The sequence below is a fragment of the Podarcis vaucheri genome (assembly GCF_965113315.1).
Source record: "Podarcis vaucheri genome assembly, chromosome: 9".
In the NCBI taxonomy this organism is placed as follows: Eukaryota; Metazoa; Chordata; class Lepidosauria; order Squamata; family Lacertidae; genus Podarcis; species Podarcis vaucheri.
This window is the reverse complement of record NC_138767.1, coordinates 21,040,054-21,066,779: the sequence shown is the minus strand read 5'-3', so window position 1 is coordinate 21,066,779 and position 26,726 is coordinate 21,040,054. Positions and strand designations below refer to the sequence as shown.

General features: G+C 39.8%; 1 protein-coding gene across 1 annotated transcript in view; it reads left to right on the top strand.

Annotated features, from left to right (window-relative positions):
• Nucleotides 1-26,334, top strand: part of STPG2 (sperm tail PG-rich repeat containing 2) — a 216,481-nt gene extending 190,147 nt beyond the window's left edge. The window contains exons 13-14 of the mRNA XM_082238438.1: nucleotides 24,280-24,428; nucleotides 26,207-26,334. Coding sequence (XP_082094564.1) covers nucleotides 24,280-24,428; nucleotides 26,207-26,240 — 183 coding nt within the window. The 3' untranslated portion in view covers nucleotides 26,241-26,334. The remainder of the gene's footprint in view (nucleotides 1-24,279; nucleotides 24,429-26,206) is intronic.
• Nucleotides 26,335-26,726: the final 392 nt, after the last annotated feature.

The window sequence follows — 26,726 nt, the reverse complement described above, 5'->3', positions numbered from 1 at the left end:
TGAACTGAATGCTTTTGCACCTAGTTTGAGCACAGCTGCAGGGCTTTATCCCTTTATCTCTTGATGATGCTAATTTAGGACAAAGCTAGATGTGCAATATCTCTTGAAAATATAGAGCAGGCATCCCCAAACTTGGCCCTCCAGATGTTTTGGGACTACAATTCCCATCATCCCTAGCTATCAGGACCAGTGGTCAGGGATGATGGGAATTGTAGTCCCAAAACATCTGGAGGGCCGAGTTTGGGGATGCCTGATCTAGAGTATTTAGTTGAATGCAGAACATGTCATGTTAACAAGTTGTGCTTTTAAAGATAGAATAGCTGTTTCAGCAAGCATTTTTCTTCTCCTATCTTATTGTAAAACATCCATTAAAACATTAATCACTTTTTTGTAAAATAAAATAACTACCATTACATTAATAAGTTTTATTTTGAACTATAGAAGGACATTCAAGAAAGTGGATGGTTTTTATATTGTTGCTGGGAGTTTATTCTTTCTTTAATAAAGCTTGCTCCTTCCTGTGGGGTTTCAGTAATATAAAACTAGTTCCACATTTTCTCATAAAGCAACAAGTTTATGTTTTGCTTTTTTTGAAATACCTAATTTTGCTTTGGATTATGCTTTCTGTCACCTCTTAAATAGTTTATTTTAAAATAGCATTTTAAAGATAAGATCATAGAATGCATTGCATCCCATTTCCGTGGCTTTTTATCAGATTTGATCTTACCATTGTAACACATAATACTGGTGGTGCTGATGTGATTAGCTCTTTACAAATAATATAGAAGACTCCTTTGATTTGTATAGATAGCCAACTAATAAAGTTTTTCAATATCTAGAAAATATGAAATAGCTTTATCCCATACAGCACAGAGCATCTCATTCTATTTACAAAAGCGCCCAGAAAATACAGAAGGGAATGCTTACTTTTTAGGTGGCCTTTCCAGCCATTTGTAGAACTTGAGAGTAAACTTTATAGAGCTATCTTCTTCTTCTTCTTCTTCTTCTTCTTCTTCTTCTTCTTCTTCTTCTTCTTCTTCTGCGATCACTCATAGCCGAATAAGATTGTCTTCCATAAACACAGTTTTAATAATGAGTCCGTAAGTGACTGTGGAGGCCAATTCTGGATCCACATGTCCTTCCACAGTGGGGACATTGGTTTCCTGGCAGGAGTTGATCATGGTGTGGATTTGCCAAGCATGCCTTCCTCTTAGCACATTTCTCCCTTGCGTCCTGAGTTTGAGTGTCTTCAAAGCCCATAACACCTTTGGTAAAGACTGTTTTCCAACTGGAGTGCTCTCAGGCCAGTGTTTCCTAGTTGTCAGTGTTTATACTACATTTTTTTAGATTTGCCTTGAGACAGTCTTTAAACCTCTTTTGTTGACCACCAGCATTACTCTTTCCATTTTTAAGTTCGGAATAGAGTCGTTGCATTGGGAGACGATCATCAGGCATCCGCACAACATGACCAGTCCAATGAAGTTGATGTTGAAGAATCGTTGCTTCAAGACTGGTGATCTTTGCTTCTTCCAGTACACTGATATTAGTTTGCCTGTCTTCCCAAGTTATGTGTAATTTTTTTCGGAGACATCGTTGATGGAATCTTTTGAGGAGTTGGAGATGGTGTTTGTAAGTGGTCCATGTTTCATAATCTACCCCATCCTTGGAATAACTGTTGAAATTATCTGTGGTAATGAATACTACTGGAACAAATTATGGGTATTCATTTCAGCTACAGCATCTATGTGGAATGGACAGTTCAAAAGGTATGAGCCACATGTGGTGCCCATACCTTTCTTTTTTCTGTCTACCCCCCACTTCTTAAAAAAGTATAATGCAGGTACTATAAACCTTTTTGTACCTGTAGGCACATTTGGAATTTTTGAGAAAATGCCGTGGGTGCCCATCACAAAATGGCTGCCATGGGAGCATGGTGTCACACAAAATGGCTGCCACACCTGAAAGGGCATAAAAAGCGACAGGACCTCAAAATCATGTGTGCGTGCCCTCCCTATCAGTTGCACCATCAATGCTGAAAAATGTATCTACATCAGCCAGTGCTTCATTTGCTCACAGAGAGCTCTTTGCACCTCTCTTCTGTTCAGAATGCATGATAGGATGGGACTCCAGTCCTGGTATCCAGAGACATGGGGTCATGTTTAATGGTATGCAGTGTAGGAAGGGCTGAGCAAACACGAACATAACAGAAACAGCAAATGCCTCTCATGCATGTTGGACTTTCACAGCTGCCATAGGAAGAACTGGTGGGCATACTGGCACCTGTGTGTGCCACACTGGCAGACCCTGGTTAAAGGTTCTTGTGACAACCCTGAGGACATCTGACCCATATGTTTGGGAAGATGTATGTATTGGCAGACAGGTCAGAAAATTCAAGAGACATATAAACAATATTCAAAGGCACTTCTGAACTGTCAAGATTTCTAAATACACTGCATGAATTTGAGATTATGTCTATTGATTGGTTTATTGGAATGTAACAATGAAAGGACTCTGGATTTTCAGAGATGATAGGAAGAATGAACTGGTAGAGAAGGACTTGATTCACACAACTGCAGATCAGCATTCCACTCACACAATGAGATTAATTCCTCTCCTCTCCCTGCCCCATCAAACCTGCTCCACAGAGTCCCCTAACCCCTTTGAGCAGATTTTCAGAGTGCATGGTGGTGGTGGGGTTTGGTGGCTGAGGAAGGGAGGAGGGGAAAGTTGCACTGCATGAGTCTGTTGTGTGAGTGCAATGGCAGCACTGGATGCAATGCACAGACCCAAGGGAAGCAGTTGTTTGTGCTCTGCAATTTCCATGATTGTGGGAGGACTTTTTTGTGTGATCATAAAAATTGCTGTCAGCAAGTATTTGCAATTGTGTACTGTTTTATTGGTGGGGGTCACTTTTGTCAGTACTTCATGGGATTTCTAAAAGCCAGGGCATCAACCATGTTTTGGTCAAATGAGAACTTTAGATAGATAGATAAACTTTATTCACATTAGCCAGTGGTCATAGCAACATCTCAAATGAGAAGTTTACAAAGTGTATAGAAAATATGAACATTGCTTGTAGTCTTCAGTCTTTACAGAAGTTGTACTTGATAATGAAAATGATGCTTGCTTCTGTTCTATACTATATCACACCATATCGATTGATAATGACTTAGCATTAATAGATCTTTCCCAAAAGTATAATTGCTGCTAAAAGGGGCCGTGTGTCATTCTATAAACCAACTATCTGGGAAGGTTTTTGCTTGTCTTTTGTTGTTGGGTTTCTTTAAAAACACACACAACACACTATAGAATAATATACTAATAATCGTAATCATAATTCAACCAGTCAATTCATGCCACTATTACTCTGCTATGCATATTTGAGTGGGCATTATTAGATCAACATGCTTTCCCTAAGAGACTTTTAAAAAAAGAAGTGATTCACAATATGCCCAATTCATAAATTATTCCCTTTTTATTCTATAAAATGAGTGGAGAGAGACAGGAACAAACAAAGATGGGGACACTCTGGATGTTGTATATATTTTCACAATATGTGGACAGCAGAAATTATCGTACTCACTCTTCCTAAATCTCCCAGTCTTTCATCAGTGCACTTGCTATGCACAGTGAATGATACTTGTCAAATCTGACAGCAGATGGCAATGGCAAATGCTTTTCCTTATATCATCCACAACTTGCAGAAGAAAAATTAGCCAGTGCTGATGGGGAGTGACAACAGGGATAACCATCACCACTATGATCTGCTGGTGAATTTCAGCAGGCACAACTGCGATCTAGATTAGATCGAATTTCATGTGAGTCACATGGCACTGTTTATATTCTTAATGTTTACTACTACATGTAGTGATGCAGATTATGTTCAATGCAGTCCTAGACAAGTATATTCAGAAGTAATTTCTATTGAGTTCAATGGGACTTACTCCCAGATAGGGATGTAAGGAGAAGGCAGTTGGTTTTCCAGCCTGTATTTTTCACAGCCAATGCTGTATCTCTTCTTCTGCAATTTGGTTTCCACCAAATACTACATTATTCATTTCACTGCCTGCAATAGTTATGTAACCATTTGTATATGTTACATAGTTTACATTCATTGCAGTGTAAAAGAAAAGTCAAAACAATGTAAAAAACCCCCTCATTAACTACATATCACTTGCAGCCTTGAAAAACAATGATGTGACTAAATAGCGATATTTGCCTTTCTTTTCTGTTTTTGTTGGAATTCACTGACATTCCTACTCACAGGTAAATAGTATTGTAGCTTTGGTATGTCTTAAAATAGTCCAAGCTATTTTATGCATTCTCTTTTATACGCTAAATCTTAGGCAAAGGAAGACAGATTTGGAGAAATGTAAACACAGCTATTAAGTAGAAGCAGGAATCTCCTTACTCAGTGTTGTTCTACAGATTTCTGTGCCTCCTACACTGTGCTAGCAGAGCACATGCATATACAAATACAAATACTTAGAATGCCAAATGGTCTTTTTGTTATATTTAACTTTTGATCTGGTTTGTCATAAAATCCTTTTGGTCATGAAAGCTGGCATGTCCTCCATTGCATTATGCATCAGACGTATTTCCTTATATACTAAAATATGATCATTAACTAATGGATATTCACCATCTGACATAGTTTCCATAATAACTGTCTGTGGCATTTTTGCCTCTGACATCTTTCCCCCTAAAATTCAAATCATGCCCCATCATCGTGTCAGGAAAGATAATGTAGTGAAAGACTTGATGAAATTTTAATTGTCAGTGCATCAACCTTAATTGAATTTTTAAATGTTTGGGATCATTTGTGTAAGTAATGATGTTCTCAGTTGTTGGTCTAGGATGCTTTTTCACATTCATCTGACTCTAGAAGCCTTAGGGTGCCACATTAAATCTAAAGCAGAACAATGAAGACAATACGGGATTGGCTTCCCTTTCTCCTTTATGTTTTATGACTGAACTATAATATACCATTCCAGATTAATTCTCTGATCCTGAAACTCAGTTTTGCATCTAAAAGAGCCATGGGGTCTCATGTAGCAGCTGTCATGAATAGTGGCATTGTACTGGGAGCACAACCGAAAGCCCATTCAGATATTCCAGTGTTAAACAGAGGCAATTCCCAATATCGGTGATCTGCACTGTGCATCATATCTCTGGGGTGAGTGGACTAAAAAGAAAGTGTGTTAAAATCCACCCCAGATAAGTTTTCTGGCAATATAGGATTTCATTCCTATCAATACTAAACTACTTAAGCACAAAAAGGGACCAAGCTTTCACTGCAAATGGCCAAGGTTATTATTGTGCCATGGGCTGTCCCTGTGAGTAGGACTGGCTCTAGACACGTCAAGGAAGCACTTCAGAAAAATGTGTTGTAACCTTTATAATGGGAAACCATGTCGGCAAAAACACAACTCCACAACGCCATTTGGTGTCACAGTGTTATATCACATATAAAAACATATAAAACACTTTTTCTTTACCAATCTAACTGAGTCAATGGAATTTTGGTGACTCAACCTCAGATACAAGGAAAGGTTTAAAACCTAGAAATTGAAGATACTGAAGAAGTAAAGTCCTCCCTCCCCTTCCTTGATGCTCCAGGGGTGCTAATGGCCACTTACCTTCTCTCCTTGATGTGCAACGGTTGTGGCATGACGTGGCACCTCCATTGCTGCCCGGACGCGACATACCAGTTTGTACGCAGTGTGTCCCTCTTGGCCGCCATGGAGGCTTACAGGTCCCTGCCAGACACCGATTCAAATTGGGCCAATTCACGGCGGACATAGGGGTGTGTGCCTTGGCAAGCGGACCTGGAAAAGGCAGGCTTCACTCAGGTCCACCTGCCAACTATATATCCCAGCCATCCCTGTGCTCCTCACCCAGTCAGCTGGGAGCGTCACCCACCTGTTCCCTCCCTATGTTATACTTGCTTGCTGCTTAGCCAATTCCTTTTCAGCTAGGAAGGCCTTGCTGTGGTCTGTTGATGGTTGCTGTATTTGGGAATTTTCTCTGTGCTACAGGTTTCACCTTCCCCATAGCACTAGTCACAAATTTGGCAGTTTAGGCCTTGGGCGGAATCCTGTAGTCTTTCATCCAATTGGGGTGTGTGACCCACCCACCGCCTGTTCTCTGTGGCGGCGATAACAGGGCACCCCATTAGAGGGGTCTGGAGGGAAGTCTCTGTCCAAGATGCCAGTTGTGTAGGGCTAGTGGGCCATAGGAGCTTCCCTCGGTGTTTGGGGCCATCTGCGTAAATGTGTGTTTTGCAATGGATCCATCCCTGAATTGACCCTGTCATGCCTCAGTTCTCCAGCAGGGGGCTGAAATAAATAAAGTTTTTGGCCATTTCAAATCCCAGACGGTTGTTTTGTCCTTTCATTTACCTCCTTTTATAGTCAGGCATGCTGGGCAGGGAACTCTGCAGCTGGGCACACAAGCTGATGGAGGAAAAGTAGAGTGGGGAAATATTGGGGGGTTTTCCCCTGGCAAAACTCTCTTGATGTTTCTTTCTTATGGCTTCTGAAACCTTTTGTTCTGCCTTGTTGGTCATTAAAGTCCTGCACACATATTAAAAATGCACATCAAGAGATTGAGCCTGAGAAACTTTATGGCTTTTGCCCATAATAGTTAACTGCCAAGATCCTCTTTATTTATTAAGGTTGCTTCCTAAGATATGAGAATCAAGCAAGGTTCTTCTTCCCTTTCCAGTAGGATACCTTCATAACTGCCATGAAATATGATTTTGCTCTTTACAGGTGATTGACGCCAGAGTCCCATGAGACTTGGTTGTATGGCTTGATCAGAGGCCAGTCTATTAGGCCCTGTCACTCCCTCCCTTGCAGCTCTGCACTTGCAGTTAACACTGTTGGTTCCATAGAACTGGCTTTCTCCTAAGTAATTAAACATATTTAATATGATGCCTTTCACAAGAAATTCCTTATGTAGTTCTACGTGGCTGTTTTCTTTCTGCATCACAATTATATCTTCAATTTGTATCCTAAAACCATGCCAATCTGTGAATACATAGTTTGGTTCCAAGTTGATGAAAGCCATGCTTGCAACAAATATTTCACAAGAAAATCAGTAAGGAAAGGTATTTCTTCTTCAGTATATCCAAAAACAGTACACCTTTTGTTTGAGAGTTCTTGCAGTCAATTTTTGAAGCAGAAATTTAATTATTTGCTTTGCTAATTAAATACTTAATAAGTACAGTTTAGCACGGGTGTCCTGCTTGCAGAAGTAAGTGTAGACACTGATTTGTATCTGACTGTCATGTTCACATAGGACTCACTGATGGAGATGGATGCGTACTTCCATTAAGGGATGCTACTTGTACACAGCTAGAACACTACTGATTTGTACATGGCATTATACAAAACTCTAGTGTAACCACACTTGGAACGCTATATATAGTTCTGTTTCTCTCACCTCGAAAAGCATTTTGTAGAATTGGAAAAATTTCAGACAATAGCAACTAAAATCAAGGGGATGGAGCAACTCGCCTGTGAAGAAAGGTCACAACATAGATCAGTCAGTAGAGCCTGATCCTCTTAACCTCAGAATTGTGGGTTTGAACCCCACGTAGGAGGTCGTGCATTGCAGGGGGTTGGTCTAGATGACCCTCACAGTCCCTCCTAACTCTACGCTTCTATGATTCTAACATCTAGGGATTTTTAGTTTAGAGAAAATGTGAGTAAAAGGTGATGTGACATAAGTGTATAAAACTATGCATGGTTTGGAGAAAGTGGGAATAGAAAGGTTTTATTCTGACTCTGATAATACTAGCATTCAGGGACATCCAGTGGAGATAAAGGACAGACAAAATAAAGCCCCGAATTTTTCGCTCTATAAGATGCACCAGACCACAAGACGCACCTAGTTTTTGGAGGAGGAAAACAAGAAAAAAAATATTCTGAATCTCAGAAGCCAGAACAGCAAGAGGGATCGCTGCGCAGTGAAAGCAGCAATCCCTCTTGCTGTTCTGGCTTCTGTGATAGCTGCGCAGCCTGCATTCGCTCCATAAGACGCACACCCATTTCCCCTTACCTTTTAGGAGGGAAAAAATGAGTCTTATAGAGCAAAAAATATGGTACTTCTTCACAGTTAAACTGTGGAATTTTATCTCATAAGATAGCGATGGCTGTTAATTTGAATGACTTTAAAGGAGGGTTGGACAAATTCATGGAGAATAAGGCTGCCAATGGCTACTAGCCAGGATGACTCGTATTCTAACTCCACTGTTGGAAACAGTATGCCTACCAATTGCTGGGAGTAGCAGTCGGGTACAGTGTGCTGCATTCAAGTCCTTCTTGTTATCTTGCCATGAGCATTTGATTGGCCACAGTGAGAACAGAATGCTGAACTAAATGGTCCTTTGGCAGGTGGTTCTTATGTTCTTACATTTATGTATCAAACCCTGCGGTTAAATTAATGAAATGTTTGGTTTAGGATTCTTTCAGCTATTCCATGAGCAGCTAAGTCTTAAGATACCGTGAAATATATTAACATAATGTACAAATAATAAGTTGTTGGGAAAAAGGTTCTGGATAATCTTTTATAGGTCCACAGTCAAACTTTTTCATGTGTGAAGCAATATGACTTAAATAATCTAAGTTCCAGAGGGATGCCTTATTCTACATGCATATTCAGGACGTGAATAAGAATTGTAATGCTACATTTCCTGTGGGATAGCAGCTGGAAACACAAACAGATCCTAGTCCCCGTGAAATGTGACTGAGTAATATTTAGAATAATTATCATTGCAGATCTTGCATATGGAAATACAAGCAAATTTGAAGATCAGCATTTTTATGAGCTCTTTTACTTCATAAAATCAGGTGGTGTACTTTACTTCATTTTTGTGTTAGATGCATTTATTTATTTATAAAAATATTTATATACCGCTTTGTAAGGAAAAAAAATCAAAGTGGTTGACAGCAATAAAGCATAAAACTGGACAATAAAACCCTATAAAAAAAGGTAAAGATGGACATCAGTTAACCATTGTGGAAAGATGTATTCTTAATTGCCTGGAAAGACCTGGTGGAATAGAAAAGTTTTCATCAGGCATTTAAAAGCTGACACAGAAGGTGCCTACTGAATGCAGGCATATGCATTATGCTACACTGTATGCTACTTTTTTTATTATAGAACCAAAACAAACAAAAAATCTACCAAGTTAATTATATTTCTGGGAGAACCCAGTTGTACCCATTCTTTTCCATCCTTACAAAATTGCAGGGGAGAGAGTGTACATCTGGGAGTATGGGGATATCTGAGAGCTGTTTCCGAAGGACCACCTTGACCCACAAGGACGATCTTCTGCAAGAACCCTGCCTCTACAAGCATCCCTCATTCATAAGCATCCCTTCCCTGCCTTCAGAAGTGTAATAGGTTGTGGCCAGGAACAGGGCCTTTTCATACATCTAAGAGGCTCACCAGACACCACAGCTTATTTCTTCTTTGAATTTGCCTGGGACTTTTGAGATGTTTAACTCTTCGTACATGAAAATCCCTACCACTGAACTCAAAGAGCTAGGTTGCAGTGTTGGCATAGAAGAGAAGTTTGTCTCCATTGATGGGTACTGAGATCATGTGACAATCTTCTTGTTTGGCAATCACTCTTAGCCGAGTAAGATAGTCTTCCATGTGACAATAGACTTGTGTCAAGATTACGGTTTGGTGATATGCTTTCAATTTATCATATGGCAGTTGCCGTTATTATGTGATAAAGATGGCTGTGTAAATCAGCTACACATTACTTTACAGAGCTGTCTCTGGAACAGCATATCCCAAGAAGCCGAAAACAACCGCTTCCTAGTAATATATCACAGTGTGGCTTTATTGATATGACCTCAGCTATATATTACTTTCTGAAAGAAACATTTTGAATTGAAGAGCCTTATTGTGATGTCAGAATACATTACACATTTTTTTATTAATATTGCTTTTCCGTATGTGGTTCATGTGTCATCTTCATTAAATAATGCTTAAAACTTTATGTGCATTCTCCTAGCTACAGAAAATTATGATGCAGTGCCATAAAGGGAGTGTGATGTATGATTTAAGTGGTAAAGTCCTTCAAACCAAGCTATGCAGAGGATATACAGTATATGTTGTTGTTGTTGTTGTTTAGTCGTTTAGTCGTGTCCGACTCTTCGTGACCCCATGGACCAGAGCACGCCAGGCACTTCTGTCCTCCACTGCCTCCCGCAGTTTGATCAAACTCATGCTAGTAGCTTCAAGAACACCATCCAACCATCTCATTCTCTGTCGTCCCCTTCTCCTTGTGCCCTCCATCTTTCCCAACATCAGGGTCTTTTCCAGGGAGTCCTCTCTTCTCATGAGGTGGCCAAAGTATTGGAGCCTCAGCTTCACGATCTGTCCTTCCAGTGAGCACTCAGGGCTGATTTCCTTCAGAATGGAGAGGTTTGATCTTCTTGCAGTCCATGGGACTCTCAAGAGTCTCCTCCAGCACCATAATTCAAAAGCATCAATTCTTCGGCGATCAGCCTTCTTTATGGTCCAGCTCTCACTTCCATACATCACTACTGGGAAAACCATGGCTTTTACTATACGGACCTTTGTTGGCAAGGTGATGTCTCTGCTTTTTAAGATGTTGTCTAGGTTTGCCATCGCCTTTCTCCCAAGGAGCAGTATATAGTATATAGAGTATATACAGTATATAGAGGATGTAATTTGATTCCCTAAGGATTAGCAAAGCTTTGGCATGTTGTTCTTTTGTGTTTATCACGTTAGGACACTTTGAGCTGTTCTAATGAATCCTGAGGTTCAATGATACATTTACACTAGTGTAGACCCCCTGTTTTAACTGAGACTTGAGTGAAGAGGTGAGGTGAGTCATTTTAGCTCTTAAATGGCGAAATTCTTATTCTCTTCAATGGACACTTTGCTGTACAGCAATTGAAGAGAGCCAGTGTGGTATAGTGGTTAAGAGCGATAGACTCGTAATCTGGTAAACCAGGTTCGCGTCTCCACTGCGCCGCATGCAGCTGCTGGGTGACCTTGGGCTAGTCACACTTCTTTGAAGTCTCTCAGCCCCACTCACCTCACAGAGTGTTTGTTGTGGGGGAGGAAGGGAAAGGAGAATGTTAGCCGCTTTGAGACTCCTTAGGGTAGTAATAAAGTGGGATATCAAATCATACTTTTCTTCTTTTTAGGGTAGTAATAAAGTGGGATATCAAATCATACTTTTCTTCTTTTTAGGGTAGTAATAAAGTGGGATATCAAATCATACTTTTCTTCTTTTTCACTGTTGAACAGGCACCCCCCCGTCCATTTGCATGCATTCAATATGTGCATGACTGTTTATACATGCACTGTGTCAAACCCAGAAATGGCCCAGAAACGCCATAAAGACATTACAGAAACATCACTAAAAGGGCAAAATGGGGGGCCAGGCAGGGTGGAGTGGTGGGTTTGCAGGCCTTTTCAATGGGTTTCAATTATACGTGATTTCACCAATGTGTGAAGTGACTGTCTGGAGGGCACCGTGTTGGCTGTCCCTGGATTTGGTGGCCATATCAGATATTTCTTACTGTTTAATGCAAGGAGGTGTACATAGTGTCACCCAAGCAGTCTTCCTACCAGACAGTTACCAGACTGAGAGCTGCTTAGCTTAAGCAAGGCAGTTGCATAAGTATTCTTATGACCATGTTCTTGAAAATCATGTAAAGAGGAGAAACTCTACATAGGTAAAGCATGTGCTTTGCATGGAGAAAGACTAGGACTTCAAAACTTGCAATGAGAAGGATGCCATTAAGCAGGACTGGGAAAGACCTCTGGCTAAGACCTTGGAGAACTGCTGCCAGTCAGGGAAGACAGTACTGGGTAAGATGGGTCAGTGGGGGGTGTACTCTTGATCATGAAATATTTCTAAATATATAAGGGTAGCAGTTCCGTTGGAAATGGCAGCAAGTTGCTTAGTCTATTCTCCAGTGACTATAGAACTGAGTCACCTAGCTCTGTGACTAATTAATGCTAAATTTGCATCAATTTACTATGCAAATTTAGCTGCACCAGGGATTGGGAGCCTGTCGAAGTGGTTACAGTATGGGGAATTTGAGGACCTCCAGATGTTGCTGGACTCCAGTTCTAATTAACCCTGCCAGCATGGCCAGTGTCGTAGTCGCCTCAACTATATTAAGGGAAGCACTTCTAATTTTGGCTCAGCTGTTAGTTTCTTTTCCATACTGCCATATTCATTTTGTTATTAAAACTGCCTGTACTAGCTTTCGGTTGTAATTTGATTTTACAAAATAGGTAAATGTCCTTATAATTTAATCATATATGCTCTTTAAGCCTCCTGCCCTGCATAAACTTGGGCTTACCTTTTTCTACTAAATGAGCTGAATTGGGAGCTTGGGAACAATTAAACTGGCTTTCTTCAACTGATTTCAACAGGATGATCACTGTGTGAGCCATCTGTGATTAAACCCCATTGTGTAACATTCAGAAATCTTCCCACTCAGGCTCTTAAAGAAAAGTAATTCCATTTTAGTGCTCCATATTGTAGGCTTATGTCATTCTCAAAAGACATTGTCTTTGATCAAAGCAACAGCTCTGTTTTAAGGTCAGGCATGCTTCAGGCATCTCCATCTTTCCCAGCTGCTGAAAATTTGTTGTTGGGATAGTGGAACAAATTGAAAGGGAGTAATATTTCAATTCTTACACCAAAATACCATGGGTGGAACTCAGTTGCATTGTGTTCAATGGTAGCTTTGGCATATCTTTGTGACATATGAACTGCACTCATTTTTATCCACATTCCATGGATAGTAATGTTGTTGTTGTTGTTGTTGTTGTTGTTGTTGTTGTTGTTGTTGTTGTTGTTGTTGTTGTTGTTGTTGTATTTGTACCTTGCTCATCTGACTGGGTTTCCCCAGCCATTCTGGGTGGCCTCCAACATATATAAAAACATAATAGAACATTAAACATTAAAAAACAAATGATTACTACATTGTGTTTTCATTTGTGTAAAGAAATAGTATCTCTTCAGTTTTTTTTAATTTGATTCCATTTATGAGTCATTTCGAATAAAGTGATATTCGATTGAGAGTATGTACACCAGACAGAACATTTATTTTCTTCCTTCCTTCCTTCCTTCCTTCCTTCCTTCCTTCCTTCCTTCCTTCCTTCCTAAGTTTTATATAGGGTACATGGCAAATGATAATGATATTGCTTATTTTATTGGTCTTTCCCAAATTGTTGGCTTCCGAAGAAAGGTTTGTCAGGAAGGAAGGTTTACCAATCTGATAGCTATACATTTGTAACTATGCCAACAATGTTGTCTTTTGTTACTGGTTGCCATGGGTAAGAAAAAGCAACACATAACCACTGAACAAAAATAAGACTCTCTACGAGAGGGTCTTCTGAATCAAAGGTTGGGACCAGTGCTTTAAACAGGCACAAGTGTATATTTCATTTTAACAAGTTGCTCTTCATTAATACTAAAGCAATATTTTTTCTTCCTTATCTTCTGTTATATCAGCTATCAGAATGTTAAAGAGAGTGACATAGTTTGAGAGTAAGCTAACAAGTAAGTATTATATCAAATTTGCTCTGTCCTTGTGGCAAAGGTGAGAGATATGAGAAGAAACATCTGTCAAGCTGCCAAGAGGGGCAAGCTGGAGTCTCTTAATAAAAGTGAGAGATGCAAAGAGCTCTAGTGTGTTTCAAAGCTAGACAGCTACCATTTGTATCATAAATCTTTATCATGACACTACCTACCCTTAATGCAAAATTACATTCTATACTGTTTTCTGAAGCATTTCAAAAATTGTAAGAACTGGGAATAGGCTGTAGGCTCCCTGTTTCCAAACAACCACTTCAAAAGAGCTATACTGATTTTTAAAGGCCCATTATGAATTTGCATTATTATTATTATTGTTATTATTATTACAATTTGTTACCCACCTTTCACCCTAAAGCCAGGCAACTAAAACACAAAATTAAAAACAGTTTAAAACAAAATTATAGAAGTAAGGTGGTTCTTGAAAATATACATTTGATACACATGCAGCATACATGTGTATCTTACAATAGAGCAAGGGTTTGTGTGTGTAAAGTTAGATATTGTTCAGGTACTTCCTATTCCAAAACATCACCACCAGCCGTCTTATTCATCTGTTGATCATTCCCTAGTCTTCTGTATCAAACATTTATACCAGGTTAATTGAAATAATATTTATGTATTCCAAATTACTGTGAACACTTCTTTGATTAGCAGAGCACACCCCCCCCCCACTTTGCAGCTATGCACATTTTTTGAGAAAGTTACCAACTATTCCATGTTAGGCTTAATAATTAACCCTAACCCTAACCCAATAATAGAATTATGTGAACATGCAGTATTAAATGCCCAGTCATTTCATTAATGACCGTAACTCCTTACAGACCAACTCAAATTTTTTCGAGAGTACTGAACAATTGTTGAAACTATAAAACAGTATGGACAGGTTTCTTACATATATTGAGGGGATGCCCCCAAATTCAAACTGTTTATAATGTAATACAAACAATATGTTAGAAGAGTGATTACAGATTTTCGAGCCTACTTCAGAAACCACAACTCAGCAATTGTTGTAGGTAGGTAGATCTCATTAATGCGAATGACCATAGACATTTTCCTGCTTCTGAGAAACCATTCAGAGGTTATAAACAAAACAACTGGATATATAGGCTCTGATTTGAAGAATAGAGCCTACCCTGGTACATAGATTTTCAGTTGGGGGGGGGGCTCTGTAATATACCCCGTGGTGCAGTTGCCATATTATTGATAATTCTCTTTTCTATGGTGTTCTCAGAATTGTCCACTTTATTTTGACTTCCTTTAAAAATGTATTAGTTTCTTCTGGTGCTGAAAATGGAAGTCAGTATTTCCAACTACAACTATAGCTGACTTAAACTTATTTCAAACTACAACTTGCCCCTGTTTTAACAGTGACTTGTATCATCAACAACTTACCTGTGCTGCACTTGGTATCATTCTGGTGAAAACTTAGCATTCATATGAGTGATTACTCTGGTCTTTGGTGATTACTCTCGTCTTTGGTGCAGAAATGTGCTATGCATCTGCATTCACACTATGTTCAGTGGATTTGCATAATCCACACAGGTTTTTTGAGTATTTGCTGCCTCAAGCACCCACCTAACCAACAGAGTTGTGTTCACAGTATTGACTGGAGCAGGGACATAGAATGAGAACATCACTCAGACCCAGTAACTGAATATTTGCGCTCATGATAAATTGGGAACTGAGGAATAACACATTCATTATCTGTTGCCATATGTCCTCTTTTTCCAGGACACATCCAGTCTCCATAGAGATCCAAAGTTAAAAGTGGAAGTCGGCAAATGTGTCCTCTTTTTTAGCTCTTCAAAATATGTAACTCCAATCAGTGGGTTGCACAGGAAGTTCAAGCGGTGTGTTGTGTCCTAGTTTTGGCTTAGCTGGAGGCAAGAAATATGGTTTCTATATGATTTCCCAGTCACTGACAAATCTTATTATTTTACTTACATTTGGCTATAATAATTCTAGATTAAATTCCACTGAATGGTTCTGTAGTGGCATGACAAATTATACAAAATATGCCACCCTCATTAGACATTGGCTTGAGTCCTATAACGTGTAATGGACATGTTAGAAATAGCTAATCAGGAATCTAACATTTTAACGGCAAAGGCACTTAATGGACCATAATGCCTGATATTCCTCACTATATTATGGCTTTTCAACTCTATTCTACTGAAACAAGATAACTAGTTGGGGACACATGTCATCATTTTCATCCAACTGCCTCCATGCTCCTTGATTACTTTCTTTGACAAGATTCGTAGCAGACAATCCTTATCTCAGTGTGCCCCTGCCCACCCATTTCTTAATTATGTGCTGTCAAAGACAAATGGGTGCTTAAAGGATGTCTTAGTATTTACATACTCTTTTGTCACCTTTCTTAACTTTGCTGTCCGGGTGGAAGACTTCTAATAATTACAATAATAGTACATCAGAGAAGTTATGTCAGCCTTGTGCATACTATTAATGCATTAATGTGTCAAAACAGCAGTGAATGACACAGCTCCAGGCAGTCTTAAAAGCTACTAATGGTAGTCCCACTCCAAGGCATTGATTTGTAAGCAACCCTAAAGCTATAAAACTTTCCTACTGATATATGGTTTCACAAGCTTTGTACTTACCATTCAACTCATTTTTAGTATACGGCCAACAGCTGTTTGAAGAAGAGAACCATATAGAAAGGCAACGTGTGCCATATTTCTGTGTTAGAAAATTACTAATGAATAGTAATAAAGTACGGTAATCAGATAATGGAAACAACTCATTTGCCAAAGGTCCACATTCTGTTGTTAGCTACCCCAGGACAAAGTAAGGTTTGAGGTGGAATTAATCATGCAATTGGTTTCTGTTGTTCTTTTGGTTCAGATCAGTTTCTAGGTTAATCAAAAAGAGTTTAACCATTTAGAAAAACAGCAAGACCATATATTTTGTCTTGGAACTATGGCAATGTAGCAATTCTACACTGAAACCATTTTTGGGATATGGCTTGCATTTCAGAGACAGCTTCAAAGACAGATCCAGAATTGTTTTTTAGAGCATATGCCTGCTGTGTAACTCAAAGCTCAGTGTCAATCTGAGGTGCACATTTAATAATTCCCTTCTCTGAGTTGGCTTTACTTCCTTCACCTGCAGATACAATAGAATTACTGTTCAAATGCTATGCTTCATTTTCACTTTTTTGGGGGGGAGGAGGGGAATGCGTACTCAAAATGTGTGCACAAAACTTAATTGTTAAAACCAATTTAAAAATGCTAATTATTTTCCCACTATTCTCTTGGTGATAAATATGCTGATTGGAAAGATTACATCTTTGTAATTTTTTTAAGTGTCATTACCTGAATATATGTTCTGGAATCTGAAACTTGCAATAAAATGACAAGCTTAGAGCAAAGGTAAATGATGGAATTAATGTAGATGATGAGAGTTCTTTTTTGTATTTCAGAAATTGCTGACAGCTTGTAGATTCTTATCAGCACAGTTCATTCAACCTTTAAATTGCTTCTCATATTGTACATAGCTCATATACTGTATGATCAGGAAAAATTATACTAGAGTTGTATGATAATGTTTTGGAGACAATATTATTTTATCCACTTCTGAATGCATTCATTGAGCCTATTGAAATGCATGTAATATAATAACATTATCCTATGATTCTCCTGGGGTTTGCCATTGACCATGGAAAGACTGTATAAGCACACAGGAAACTATTTAGGTGTGAGAAGCAACTGAGGATTATGAATTACATTTTGAGTTCTCACTAAGCTTATTGCTATATTGTATGCTACTGCAGAGGTATAAAGAAATCATCTCATCTTCTGTGAAAATTAATTCTACTCAGCGTGAAATAGGAGAAAATCTCTTAACCCCAGTTATTTTTTCGATTTATGCAGCCCCAGATTCAATGGACCAGCTTTTGCACTAGCTTATAAAGCTGTTCATCGGAAAAGTCCTGTTATTATTACCATTCTCATTTACTACTGTTTATATATCACCTCTCTGTTTATCGACAGTGACAGTTTCCCAGATACACATGAAACATAGGACAAGAAAAGAAATTAAGAGCAATTTCCATTCATGTGCATGTGTGCTTGAACATAGTGTGTGCAAGTGTGCATTGCTAATCAGTTATACTTCCGGAATCCTAACTGGTATCCTAGAAAGCCTTATTGAATCACAACTGCGCCCAGAGAAGAACCAGCATCTTTTTGACTGTTTTTATGCAGTGATCTGAATATGCTGACTTTTTCAAGCATCCTGCTGCAGCCTCATTCCAGGATGTGAGAATTCAAAATATTTTAAGCATTTAATTTTTTGGGTTTTTACTTTACTGAGTTAACAATCAGTATATTTAAATAAAATGAAAAACACCCAGTTGAATAGGGTTCCTCAACAGAAGCATCTTAGTCAACTTGCCTTGTAGCTCCTATATTGACGGATATCTGCTCTTGTCTCAGCTGTAACCAAAAACCTAATGTTTCTCTCCCCACTCCTTTCTATTTGGAATATTTGATTGCCTGCAATTTTAATCTACAGGTGCTTTCAGGTCATTTGAATTGTAAATGAGAAATTTCATCCACTGCCTTTGTGTCCCCATTCTTGGAAATAATATGCATTGAAATCGGAGCTATTAGGAGGATTAGGCGTACTTAGCCAAATTACTACATGAGGAACTCTAGTTTTTAGTATTTACAGATGAGAAAATTATTTACTAGATGTTTATTTTATGCAAATACTTTTGTCAAGCTGCCTAATGAGCTACAGCACAAAAATTAACCTAATTACATAATGTGGTATCCGCTGGAAATATAGTGGGTGTTTTTTTCAATATGCTGCAAGATCCTCTTCAATGGCTCGCTATTATGGCTTCTCACAACAGTGGGTAAGTGGAATCTATAAAGCTGGAGGAAGTATGAGGAAAATTAAAGCAGAAAATGCATTAATCAATGAATCACCACTATGTTTCCATTAATCCCTTGCAGGTCTGGTATTTTCATTTTTGGGCTGAAAATATTGTTACAAAAAACAACAACACTGAGTGATAAGCAATGTCCTGCAAGTAAACATTCTTCTCCCTACAGCCTCCTGCACCAAACATTGGCAGACAAACATTGTTAGGTTGCACCAGTGTATGTTGGTTTATTGAGACAATTAACAATATTTGGGAGTTCAGTCTATGCATTTAACAGAAATTTTAATATTTCAGGGAAATATATTGTAACATAAATTTAAGTGTATATATTGAATCAACATACACTTTTTGGCATATCAGAGAATGAAAGAGATTTATACCCATACGATCTGTGGCACAGAAGCTCCACAGCCACCGGGGAGCTGCTTCTCTGTATTTCTGTACGTTGTGAAGAAATAATTCCAGGAAACTCTGTATCATTGTGTGCTGAACGTATGTAAGAGAGTTGGGACCACAGACAGGGAGAGAAACTCAATGACTCAGGGAAGGCACAGATGAAGGGAACAGCCACCACAAAGTGAGTTACACAAGCAGTGCAGAGAAAGAGCAGGAGGGGCAGAGAAAATTAGGAGTTGAACGCAGCCTTGCTTAAATAAAGCTACCCTGCTGCTTGACTCTTAATGATAGCTAACATCACTTGAAGCACACACAAGCGAATAAGGGCCAATTCAGACACACGTTCAAGAGGACAGCTCCCCTTTCCCGCATTGCAGGAGGAGTTCTGGGACCTCCCAGTGACCTAGCTCTGGGTGGAGGGATGCTGCCCACATCACTAGGACGGCCAGCTGCATCACGCTCCCTGGCCCACCAATCGGGTTAGCTGGGGGGGCGTGGCCACTTGCCGTTTAAACCACAGCGTGGCTGAGCTGCGGCCTCCATTCGTCCCTGTACCTTCTGCCTGTCATATGCACATGGTAGCATATGGCCTGGGGCATGCAAATGTACAATCAAATCCCATGATCAATCCTCTTCAAGAAGAGGGTGGAGGGATTTCGGAAATCCAGGGAATTGCCTATATGACTGTACACAGATAAGCCCGGTGCCATAAGTTTTTATTTATTCATTCATTTTAAAAATTGGTACTCGACTCTTTAATCACATTATCAGGTAAGTTTCTAATAAAATATTAACACACACAATAAATAAGCTAATACACACATTTTTATTTTTATCTTATGCATAGCAAGGCTGTGCGTTTGAGCCTGCCGCCTAAGCTCATATAGATCTAAGAAGTCCCAGTGTGATGAGAAGCATATACAGCAGAAATTCAACAAGTCAATACTTTCTTTAATATACACAGATAACTAATACAAAAAAATAATTGGAGAAAGAGGGAAATAAACTACTGGGTCAAATTCACCTATTGTGCAATTCCAGAGAGAGAGAGAGAGAGAGAGAGAGAGAGAGAGAGAGAGAAAGAGAAACAGAAGCCTGTGGAAATTCATACATGCAATGGAAGTCTGGATTTTCCCCTTGTGACTAAAAGTACTACTGACCGAAAAATTAATATATATGTGCTGCATTTCCCCCTTCCATTTTAAATAAAGCTCAATGGGAAAAAAATTAAAACAATTTTAAATTCAAATGCCAAGCCATGTTACCTTTTTGCATCCACTAGAATTGCATAGCCTAAGGCTATAATCTCAGAGAGGTTACGTCTTGCATCCTTCTGAATTTTCATGAACTGTTTTTTGATTGGGTACTATTTAATAGGAATGAGGGATATTTTATTGACGAAAGGCCCTTACTTTAGCTGCACAATTGTATGTATGTGCTACCATTAGGATATTAGTAGGATTATATTTAACTAATAACTTTTATTTTAGGAAGGATGGATAAGGGAGAGAGATAAAATGCTTGTATATAAGAGAATTGTAATACAAACTTCAGTGGTCAGTTGTCTAGCAAGATGGTGTGTTGTGTGAATACATTAATTTGGTGGTCGTGGCTTTTAAATATATTGCATTTCAATCTCAGATTCCATATGTCTGCATTTCCCCCCACATCTGTCTTCAAGCCTCCAGACATTAAATGAATAAATGATACAGCAAGAGACTCAAAACTTTGGGTTGTGGTGGCTGGCCTAGCTCACAGTATTGACACTTGGTGAGCAATTTATTGTTTCAGCAGGGCTTCCATTTGCTTTATGTGTTTTCTGTGCAGGTAGAGGCAGGTTTTCAGTAGGGTCTCTGCTTCTGGGCTTTTAAAATATATTAGATGAAATTAACTGGAATTCCGTTGTACGTTTCATATATGGAAGGAACTGGCTGGCCAAGGCTAGATGTACTGTTATTAGGTTCCTGGTTTGTATTATTCAAAATCCATGGCTACCCTTGTTTTGGGCAGTGCTGCTGAGAGCTGGCCCTGGGCCTAGGGGAAGATATGTGATCGGAGGTCCCTTCCTAACTCTTCCTACAAATCAAATTTTAGTACTTTCCTTCAACAAGTTCATAAGTGACTTAGGTTTAACTTAGGGTAAGAGAAGCTAAACATAAATGAAAAGCATTTATCAGAATGGGATAGTTAATGTGATTATAAAAAATAACGCCATTCATTCGTATGCTCCAATCAGAGGTCATAAATGTTGCTCTTCAGCTGATAGAAATGCAGCTTGGATCTGCCTTTCTTGTTTTGCTGCCTGCCTCATGCCATTAGTCCATGCCTGAGCTAATCTCTTCTTTTTGGACATGTAGCTACTGACCTCCGCCTCTGATCTATGTTGATCAGTACTTCCGAGAGCTTTTTGTTGGCGATTATTGATTTGTCTGATGTGTGTTCAAGTTGCTTGCTGCCTAGGTCAATATCTGTGCAGACTGATCAACAGCATTTTTACCCTTGGGTTGGTCTTATAATCAGATCCAGCTCCCCACCATGGCCTTTTGCTCAAATAACAAGGATTGTAGCTGTTAAGCAAAGTGTTTCCAAATCTACCTTTCAGCTTACATGACACGTAAAGACAAACTTTCTGTGCTCTACAGCAACATTGATCTTTTCACCTCCTGAGGAATTCATGTGTGTCTTCTACAAAACCTCTGCATGGCAAATCTTTTAGAGTGTGCATTCAGTTCACATAGGCCTGTTGGAATTGTGTGAGGAGCGTAGCATAAAACACACCCTAGAATCCTTTGCACTGGTGGTCTAGCTGTCTTTTGGGGACACATGTTTGCTATTACTAATTAGTTCAGTGTGGAAGGCCTGATAATCTCCCAAGGAACCCTGCAATTCCTTGGCATATAGTTCAAAAACCACTGTCATAGAAGAATGGGTCCATTTGTTTCACATAGCCCATTGTTCCACAATACTTTATTCCAGATTCAGTTATTTTTTAGGTTTGAAATGCCAGATTCAGGATCTGATGGCCCAACACATTATGAAAAACAGGGCTGCATCTCAGTAGAATTTGTGGCATTATAGGAAGGAAATTAAATCCTACATTTCCAGTAAATTCTAATGGGTTGGATTGATGACTATGACTGTCTTGCACTGCATACAAAAGGACTCATTCCATTCAGAGATGGAACTCTACAGGTGAAACTCGGAAAATTAGAATATCGTGGAAAAGTTCATTTATTTCAGTAATTCAACTTAAAAGGTGAAACTAATATATGAGATAGACTCATGACATGCAAAGCAAGATACGTCAAGCCTTTATTTGTTATAATTGTGATGATCATGGCGTACAGCTGATGAAAACCCCAAATTAACAATCTCAGAAAATTAGAATATTAAATGAAATCAGCAAAACAAGGACTGCAAATAGAGCAATATTGGACCTCTGAGAAGTAGAAGCACGCATACGTACTCAGTACTTGGTTTGGGCCCCTTTTGCATCAATTACTGCCTCAATGCGGCGTGGCATGGATGCTATCAACCTGTGGCACTGCTGAGGTGTTATGGAAGACCAGGATGCTTCCATAGCAGCCTTCAGCTCTTCTGCATTGCTCGGTCTCATGTCTCTCATCTGTCTCTTGGCAATGCCCCATAGATTCTCTATGAGGTTCAGGTCAGGCGAGTTTTCTGGCCAATCAAGCGCAGTAATTCCATGGGCACTGAACCAGGTTTTGGTACTTTTGGCAGTGTGGGCAGGTGCCAAAGTCCTGCTGGAAAATGAAGTCAGCATAAAGCTCATCTGGAGAAGGAAGCATGAAGTGCTCCAAAATCTCCTGGTAGACGGCTGTGTTGACCCTGGACTTAATGAAGCACAGTGGACCAACACCAGCTGATGACATGGCTCCCCAAATCTCTTTTCTGATGAGAGCAGCTTTTGCATCTCATTTGGAAACCAAGGACCCAGAGTCTGGAGGAAGAATGGGGAGGCACACAATGCCAGATGCTTGAAGTCCACTGTGAAGTTTCCACAGTCTGTGTTGATTTGGGGAGCTATGTCATCAGCTGCCTAGAGCAGGCATAGGCAAACTCTGGCCCTCCAGATGTTTGGGACTACAATTCCCATCATCCCTAGCTAACAGGACCAGTGGTCAGGGATGATGGGAATTGTAGTCCCAAACATCTGGAGGGCCAGAGTTTGCCTATGCCTGGCCTAGAGATGATTCCTTTTCCTTCCTGTACCACTTTGCACACTGTTCCTGAGGGTTCCCCAACCCTCATGGGCAGATTTGTGGAGAGCACAGGGAGCAGCAGGGGGAAGAAGGAAAGGCTGTAAATAGCCTCCTCATCCTTCTGCCCATGGAGTGTCCAGTAAGTGAAGTTCCACCAAAGACATATCCGGAGTCAATCATTGTTTTTGAATAAAAATTTAGGCGCAGCATTCCTGCTTTGCGCAATGCAGATTTTGATGAAATCAAAGACAGGATTTAAAATCACTTTTGATACAGAACCGCTCCTTTGATCTTTTAAGGAAGAGCAGCATTTCTCTGCTGCCAGTAGTTTGTGAAATCAAGCAAGAAAGCTGTAGTAAACTGGTGTAATGTGTGTTGTTGTAAGATTTATGTTTACTTTTCCTCAACATTTTATGTTTGCGTGTACCTGTTTTGACAAACTGAAAAGCAATAAGTAAAGAAGGGGCAGAAGAGGAAGGACAGTAGAGTGGGAAATCAAGTCAGGGGTTAACTGTTTAATACATTTCAGTCAGATAGTACCAGGAAGGTGTTTGATCTCTCTCTCTCTCTCTCTCTCTCTCTCTCTCTCTCTCTTTTTTTCTCTTTCTCCCCCCCTCCTCCCCCCTCCCTCTCTTCTACCTGATAGTTTCCCATGACACTCAAACCTGACATTATGATTTATCTCATCAGTGGGTGGATTGGGGTTGGGATTTTGAAGTTCATTTTGCACTTATTCTCAGTGTGCCTCAGTGAGTATTGAAAAATGTGTACTTATATTTAAATAAAAGACTTGCTCTGCTATCACACCTCAGAGGTACTTGGGTGCACAATCTCTCTAAAAGATTGTCTCCTTGTAGGATACATATAAAGTGTGAAGTGGCCCTTGGCCTCAACCATTCACTGAGATCATATTATTTCGCTGCTACTTCATTGAGAAGAGGAAAGTTGAGTAGCAAAGGAATCCTCATATTATTCCCAGAGGTGAAGTGCAGAGGTGGCTAAGGAAGCCTTCATAAACTTAATTTCCTAGCAGCTATATTTTCCTCAAAACCATTTCTCAAATCAGTTTCTGTTACCCCCTAATTGATCTGCAAGATAAAACCATAATATAATATTATATGTTTCTGTTTTCATAGCTGAGTCCACTTCTGAAAGATACAGTCCTGAAGAGAACATTCAATGCAACATTGAATAATCCGGTTGTGATTCAAGTGGGCAATTCCATTTACAGACCTATGACAGAGAAAGATATTTTCTGTGTGTCGAATGAACTAGTCTCAAAAAAGTGAGTATGATAACTTCACCCTTTCTGTCTTTGTATTTACTAAGAAAAGCAGGCTGGTAAACAGGGAATTTACAGGCGTATTTTGCTAAGATTTTCTGCGCTTTGAATTAAAGCAAACAGTTTTCACCTGAAGAGTTTATGTCTGAAGATTTAAAAACTACTAATAAATTAGATGGCAACTGTATAGCTCATCTCCTTAAACTAAAGACCAATCTATGCAAGTCTTATAATGCAAAAGCTAGACTATATTTTATTTAGTCATGAATACAAGATTCTGGGACCATAGAAGAAGAAGCAGAAGAAGAAGAAGAAGAGGAGGAGGAGGAGGAGGAGTTTGGATTTGATATCCCGCTTTATCACTACCCTAAGGAGTCTCAAAGGGACGCGGGTGGCGCTGTGGGTTAAACCACAGAACCTAGGGCTTGCTGAGGTCAGCGGCAGTGGCGTAGCGTGGGGGGTGCAGGGGGGCCGGCCGCACCGGGCGCAACATCTGGGGGTTAGGGTTAGGGTGCGCAAATCCACGGGTTAGGGGGCGCAAATCCACGGGTTAGGGGCGCAAATTACTTGCCTTGCCCCGGGTGCTGACAACCCACGCTACGCCACTGGTCAGCGGTTCGAATCCCCGCGATGGGGTGAGCTCCCGTTGCTCGGTCCCTGCTCCTGCCAACCTAGCAGTTTGAAAGCACGTCAAAGTGCAAGTAGATAAATAGATACCACTCCAGTGGGAAGGTAAATGGTGTTTTCGTGTGCTGCTCTGGTTCACCAGAAGCGGCTTAGTCATGCTGGCCACATGACCTGGAAGCTGTACCTCGGCTCCCTTGGCCAATAAAGCGAGATGAGCTCCGCAACCCCAGAGTCGGCCACGACTGGACCTAATGGTCAGGGGTCCCTTTACCTTTAAGGAGTCTCAAAGCGGCTAACATTCTCCTTTCCCCTCCTCTCCCACAGCAAACACTCTGTGAGGTGAGTGAGGCCATGAGACTTCAAAGAAGTATGACTAGCCCAAGGTCACCCAGCAGCTGCATGTGCAGGAGCAGAGACCTGGATACCTGGTTCACCGCTCTTAACCACTACACCACACTGGATGATGATGATGGTTTTATATCCCGCCCATCTGGTTGGGCTTCCCCAGCAACTCTGGGCTGCTTACAGCATATATAAAAACATAATAAAACATCAAACATTTTAAAAAAGAATATACAGACTATAAATAAACCAATAAATCAATAGAAACTAACAACAACATCAACAACAACATTAATAATAACAGTTAACAGTTATACACAAATTAAAATAACTACCAACCCCAACTAAACATTTAACCAACTCCAACTCAACAAAAACAAAACAGAGGAACCAAAATTAAATATGTTTAAAACATTTTAAAACATTTTAGCCAGTTGTTCCAACCCAGGAGTTGTTCCAACAAAGTCCCTTAGGCTGGGCCCTGCCCCCTAGGCCCTGAGCCTTGCAGCAGGGAGCAGTCTTCCATCTAGTACTCCAGAAGCAGCAATGGATGGACAGAGTCAGGCAGAAATTATTATTCTGAGAGCCTATGCAAAGAGCTTTTCAGGAGGATTGGATGGACTAATTTTGGTGTCTGCTTCCCTCAGTTCAAATGTATCATGTACACAGGTCAGGTGGTCTCCTACCAGTCATTCACATACAATAAGGAAGAGGATGAAGGGGCGTGATGAATGGGAATGTTCACCCACACCTACATTAAGCAGGGACAATTGGGGAAACCTAATTAAATGCACCCCTCTCTTTTCATACAGACAAAATGAAACCACGGTAGCTGGGTCCCTTTGAAGGTTGTCCTGTGAAGAAATGTCAACAGTTTGACGACGTCCTCATACCATTTGTTTGCTTTGTCTTCTGGGATATAAAAACTGCTCTTCCAATATATCGTCTTTATTTTTCTTCTTTGTGAAGTTCTCTTCCTTGTCCCTGGTCTTTTGCAATTTCTACATTTCTGCTTTTATATCATAACCATTAATAAAGTTATTTAGCAAATTAATATATTGTTCTTTGCAAGACAACACTTTGTTTAGCACACACAAGTCCAGATTTTTGGATGAATGTATGAAAGCCAGAATATGTTAATGACATATTTGAATGTAGTGTATGTTTTAGGCCTGAGCTATCAGTCAGCAGGAGTGGCAAACATAATGGCTTTTGCAACATTATAGACATCCCTAAATTCATGTAGATTGCAGAAACAACCAGAAGAAATACAAGTATGTGCATGAGATTGTTTGCTAGTAAAAAGTGAATTGTATTCCACTAAGTTACACT